This window comes from Triticum urartu, chromosome 3 (genome assembly GCF_003073215.2).
Source record: "Triticum urartu cultivar G1812 chromosome 3, Tu2.1, whole genome shotgun sequence".
In the NCBI taxonomy this organism is placed as follows: domain Eukaryota; kingdom Viridiplantae; phylum Streptophyta; class Magnoliopsida; order Poales; family Poaceae; genus Triticum; species Triticum urartu.
In genome coordinates, this window is record NC_053024.1 from 607,505,706 (window position 1) to 607,511,760 (window position 6,055).

General features: G+C 55.0%; 1 protein-coding gene across 1 annotated transcript; it reads left to right on the plus strand.

Moving 5' to 3' along the window:
- Positions 1–844: 844 nt before the first annotated feature.
- LOC125545314 (transcription factor DIVARICATA-like) lies at positions 845–2,448 on the plus strand. Its single transcript, XM_048709216.1, has 2 exons — positions 845–1,473; positions 1,557–2,448. Exons 1-2 carry the CDS (start codon positions 1,034–1,036, stop codon positions 1,993–1,995), a joined length of 879 nt encoding a protein of 292 aa, XP_048565173.1. The 5' UTR covers positions 845–1,033; the 3' UTR covers positions 1,996–2,448.
- The last annotated feature ends 3,607 nt before the right edge of the window (positions 2,449–6,055 follow it).

The following is a 6,055-nucleotide window of genomic DNA, read 5'->3' on the forward strand; positions in this document are numbered from 1 at the left end:
AATAATGTTGTACTTTGTACAATGTCTCATAAAAACATGTTTCAAAAACAATCTGAATAACTTCTTACATGTGTAACAAAAAATTATACACCTACATATCCTAGTTATGGAACATGATCAATTCCTTCGGTTTCGTCTCTTCAAGGATCGACTCAATTCCAAGAGCAACCTCTTCAAGAAAACCATCACCCCTTTCGCAAAAAAAAAATCACCCCAACGGCCACTGCTGCCCCAGATGCGAGGCTCCAGTTGATGACGACCTTCACATGTTCAGTACCCAGTAGCCATCCAGATGTGGGATGCCCTACTTCACCCGGTGCCACCCTCCATCGAGCTCATTTGGGTTGTCCCCACGCTGCCGGATCTCTACGACGATATTTCGCCATCGGTTGCTCTTTCCTTATTATGGAAGATTTGGGATTTCAAAAACATGCTTGTCTTTGGCAACGAACTCCACTTTGCAAGGACCAATGTTAGAAATTTAGCTAGCGACTTCACTCTTTGAACTTTCAGATACGAAAGTGTCTCTAAGAAGGATGCCTTCATGCCATGGCGTCAATACCTCTCCTCACGCTCTAGCGCACAATTGGAAAGCTCGCCTTTTACTCGTCTTTGAGTAATGCATTCGGGTATGTATCCTCTCCCCTTAGTGATTTGTCAAAAATTCAATTCCTCCGGTTAAAATAATTCATACATGTCTGAAAAAGCAAGACATATATTCAACAAAACTGAATCTTGTTACCATTAGCTAGCACTCTCCTCTTTTACCTCTTGTGCTTGGTTGAGAGGCCACAAACTCCACCAAAGCCCAATCACAAGCATCCACTTTCTTTTTGCTCATCTCCTCAAGGCCTCCAACGGTGGAGGCGGAATAAACTCCGGCCACTTTTTGTAGCCGCCCGGAATTTGATACTCCCCCGGTCCTCCACTATATAGGCGCGCCTCCTTCCACCTCCCCCCTTCGCCACTTTCCTGCCTTCCTCCATTGCTCGCCGTCCCTAAGCCAGCTCAGGTAGCAGCAACTAGAGCCGACATGATGGCGGAGGCGTGGGCGGACGTGCTGCCGCCGCCGGCGCCCTACTTCGCCGGGCAGCCGTGCTGGGCCGTGCAGCCGGAGCGTCGCGGAGGGGGCGCGTGGACGCTGGAGGAGAACAAGGTGTTCGAGGAGGCGCTCGCGGCGATCGACCTGGACGCGCCGGACCGGTGGGAGATGGTCGCGCTGATGCTGCCCCGGAAGACGGTCGCCGACGTGGTGAACCACTACCGGGCCCTCGAGAACGACGTCGGGTTCATCGAGGCCGGGCTGGTCCCGTTCCCTCACTACGACAGCTCGTCCCCTTCGTCCGGGTTCACCCTGGACTGGGACGGCGGCGCCGCCGGCGCCGGCGGGTTCCGGCGCGGCTACTGCCTCAAGCGCGGGCGCGCCGACCAGGAGCGGAAGAAGGGCGTCCCATGGACGGAGGAGGAGCACCGGTAAGCCGCCATCTTCGTGATCTTCTTCTTGTGCTTGGATTCTTGGTGGCGGAAATCTGATCGCGTTCGTGCTCCGCGTGCAGGCTGTTCTTGAAGGGGCTGAAGAAGTACGGGCGAGGGGACTGGAGGAACATCTCCCGCAACTACGTGACGAGCCGCACGCCGACGCAGGTGGCCAGCCACGCGCAGAAGTACTTCATCCGGCTCACCTCCGGCGGCAAGGACAACAAGCGCCGCTCCAGCATCCACGACATCACCACCGTCAACGTGCCCGACGACGACGACCGCGGCAGCCCCTCGGGGTCCCCGCCGTCCGCGCTCACCACCGTCGACGCGAAGCCCTCGCCGCCGTACGGCGGGCAACGGCACGCCTTCGTGCCGTCGACGCTGCAGCCGGGGTCGCTCGGCGGCGGCCACCCCTACGGCAGCGTGAAGCTCGAGCACCAGAGCTCGTTCATGGACGGCATGGTCGTGGACCTCGACGAGTCGCTCCTCCTGCAGATGCAATGCGGCCAGCTGTGACGGAGCTTTCTCGCCGCGGCGAAGCCCGCACGGAGGACAAAACAGCGGCGGGCACCTATCACCATCATCGCATCCACGGGCGTGCTTGCCTCGAGAGCAGTTTGGTTGCAGAGTCGCTGTGCTCGTGTCTCTCTCGACCGACACCCAGATGATGGAACGCAAGCCAAAACATCTGAGAGCGACGCGGCGGTGCTGAGCGTACGTGCAGGTCTGCGTCCATGGAGGAACCTCAAGAGCCCATCGACGTGCCGTCCCGTGTACATAATTCCGCCACACCCAAGAACCTCCACTGTACCGAAAAATATATCCTGAAATAAGGCTTCGATGAAGCTTGTGCTCCGGTCAGGAGCTAGCCAGCGCCGGCCTGAAAATTGGTTCGAACTTCGAAGTTCGAGCGTTTTCTCTGTCTATTGTACTAGTCCAAATGAGATCCGTCGCCATTGTTGCTCCCTCCGCCTGCCTCCCCGTGACAAGTTTCGATTTGGCTTCGCCCTCTCCGTGCGCTCACCTGAAATCCTCCATGCCATGTGCTGCCGGCCTGGCCTGGCGACCGGGCTTCTCATTAATGCCGATCTGGTTCCGTCCGTCGTCTCCGCCACAAATATTGAATTCTCGTCTTCGCAGGCCCGGGCATAAACTAGTCCGCCTCGTGCTCCTTGCTCCGGCTGCCCTGCCCGCCCATGCGCAGGTGCCGGGCTCCGTCCGCCCTGGCGATCCCGTCCGCGCCACCTCTGGCTGGCTGACTCCCAGTTGGCCAGTGGCCGGGAGAAAGAAAGGAGGGGAGTATCATTTTGATTCGTCAATCAGGTCGACGGCAAGTGCCGTGCCTTGCCTGATAGTGGCTGGCACGCTGCACGCAGCAGCAATATACGTACTGTAGGAGTATACGGTGGTATGAGTTGGAGGCCCACCGAGACGGACAAGCGAGCGGGCGAGCGAGCCAAAAGAAAAGCATCACATGCCCCAACAGCAGCGAATCCCGTGTCCTTCTCGCTGTCGTCTCCCTTTTCGTCCCCTTCCTCGGCGCGGCAACGGCCGGCCCTGTGCGCTCGCACCATTCCTCATCAGTGGCGGTGGGCGCACGCTGTCGAGGGCACGGGCACGGCGGCAGTAGTGAGCCTCACTGCACTCATTCGTCCACTCATCACCCAGCTTGCCCGCACAGACGCCTGGGCCTGGCCCTCGCCATCTCCGGACGTACTGCGTGCCGGCCGGCCGGTCCCCAGAGCTCCAGTGGCGCACAGTGATTGTCTGTTACGCTCTGGAGGCGGTTGCAGCGGGCGCGCTCGTAGCATGTGGCCGCAGGGAGCAGGTCCCCGGCGCCGACGGAATGCATGGTGAACCGTCGTCGGCGCCGGTGGCTGGATCGGGCGGTGCCTCTTGGCTCGTGGTGGTGGGTGACTCAGCGCTCGCGGGGGGGAGATTCAGCTCCGTGACTTGTGTCACGTCGCTCTTTTGGCGGAGCACCTGACGTCCCGACCTGACCACCCCGCTTTCCTCCCCGGCGAATCATTCGCCCTCGCCCACTGCCCGGCCAATCCATCAGCGTCCCCAGATCGCATTACCGGCTATAATAATACGGCGAGCCGGCCAATGGGCCGCCTGGTCCGGCCACGACAACGCCGAAAAAGCGGACCTGAAAACTAAGCAGGACTAGCTAAAACCTCATCATCAGCGTCTCAAAGCTCCGCATCAGATAGACCTGAGCTACCAGTCTCTGAACTGAATCCCACGGGGAGGAGGTGGTTGGTGTCCCCTCTGCCGCTAACCATCTGGCTTTCTTTAGCGGCCGGCCGGCCGGCCCTTGCCGCTCTGCCGCCGCCATCATGGCCTGCCCCATGGCCTCCCGGTGCCGCGCGCACTGGCACTGGCTCCAGCCACGCGCCGAGGGGCCAAAAGCACCCCGGCGCAGCGCAACTTGCGACTTTGCGAGGCGGTGGGGCTCCGCGCAAGATTCATGCAAATCCAACGCGACCACGCACGCACGCAGGGCCGGTGAAGTGGGCGCCCCGTGTGCCGGCCGGCCTAGCTCGGTGCCTTTCCGTGCCCTCGCTTTCGCTCCCTGCTTTCCCATTTGTCTCGTTTCTATCCTCGTCCCGGCGAAGCGGCAGCGGTAATAACTAACCACGGCGGAGGCACCGGCGCTGGCTACTACAGCTTGTTGCTCGTGCGGGGTGAAAGTGGCGGCACCGCGGGCGGCGTCGCTTTCGGGTCTCTGTGTCCTCCATTTCCGCTGGGGCGCGGTGGTGACCGCGGAGGTCGACGGCATGGACGCCGCCGCGCTTTCGGGCGTGTCATGTCCGCGTTCCGCCTTTGCGCAAGTATTCAGATTCTGCAGCTGCAAATGGGCGATATAATTGAAGGGTTTCAGAGGTCGAGCGCGGAGATTCCAGATTCCGGTTAGCCTTTGCCGCCCAGGACCACGAGGATGTGCATGCCGCAATACCGGCAAAACCTATCATAGTCCCGGAGAAAGAGAAAGCTATGTGTTGTTAGTGGCCTGTCCATGCCAGAGTCTGCATTTCTGTTATTCTCAACGGCTCTTGCCATCAGCTTTTAACGTTGCCTTTCATACGAATATATGTCGGCAAGAAACGTATAAATAAAGAAAATACTATGTTTCATGGCAATCCTAATTCACTATATTCAACTTGGCCAATAATAATGTCATCGGGATTGCTAAATCTCGGTCGACTGAGATTTAACGAAGTCTTAGTCGATGCTATATTCGTGAGACCTTACATGGAGATCCGTGTAAAATTTTCTTTTAAATATTTCCTTTTTATGCGATAATTACCAGAGTTAAAGGTAGCAGAAATTCTTTGGTTAGTATCATTCTCTGAAAAAGATAACTGTATTTTTCTTCAGTTGAGGACATGGTGCGTGTACCTGTGATCCAACTCTGAAGTGGAAGGGTTAGAGATTCATCTTGAGAAGATCCGACGAACTCCTGCACCTCCGCCGTACTTCACCGGCATGCTCCTCATGGGTTCGTGGCTGATGCCTGGGCAGCTCAAGGATTGCACACTTCACATCGGCTACTGTAGTCTGTAGAGTAGCAGAACCATTGAACTGGGCAAGTAGACGGTGCCCGTCAGGAAACCTACTGCAATAGTTGTTCAGGAAAAGGGCAATCAGAACACTGTCCATATGTGATATGTCTCAACATAAAGTTAAAACAACTACTGAATAATGGAAGTGCACTGCTCAAGAACAAAGCATAGCAGCCATCAGCTAGTACGTATGCACAACGTCACAGCAAAATTATTCCACTCAATTATGGCTGTTTCTGAACATGCTCTGTTCATGAACAATGGGTAATCTGTCGTCATATTCAGCATCTCCATGTACCAATGCAACTGATCAACTGGCCGGAATAATGCGGCGGATAAAGATGCCAGAAATTTGTCGTGTCGAATTCCCACAGCCAGATATCAGAGTGATCAGTCTGCAGGTAAGGACATTTTATATGCTCAAATAATTAACAGGCATTTATTCTTGAAAAACCAGACTTTTGGAAGTTCCTAAGAGATACGGTGCAGCAGTCAGACATGCATGAGGAAAGAGTGACAATGGCACGGTGATGGTTACAGGTCTGACCTCTTAGTGAGGTATTGTCAAAAAAAAAAAATTACAGTAACAAACCTCGAGGGCTTCATGATAGCACAGAAGCAGCGTGATGCAAGCATTAAAAAAGAGAGAACGATTACAAACCAATAGAAAAAATAAAAACCAAGGCACAAGCACTAATAACAGTTTGTGTCTTATAGCACAAACTGAGGCCGGGACAGAGTGTGTTCCAAGCATATTTAGGAAAAGAATGCCGTAACACTTTAGTGACAAAAAAGAAATCAAATTCCCAGATTACGAAATTGGTTGCATTATAGAGAAGGGACCACCTATCACTCCCATCATAGATTTAACTTTGTTCACTACACCTGGTTGCCCTTTCAGCTAGCAGAAATGCCAAAGGTCCAACGTTACATCAATTACAAGGATCTAACTTAAAGCAAGATTGTACCACACACCGATCTCTACTATGACACTGACATGTACAAAT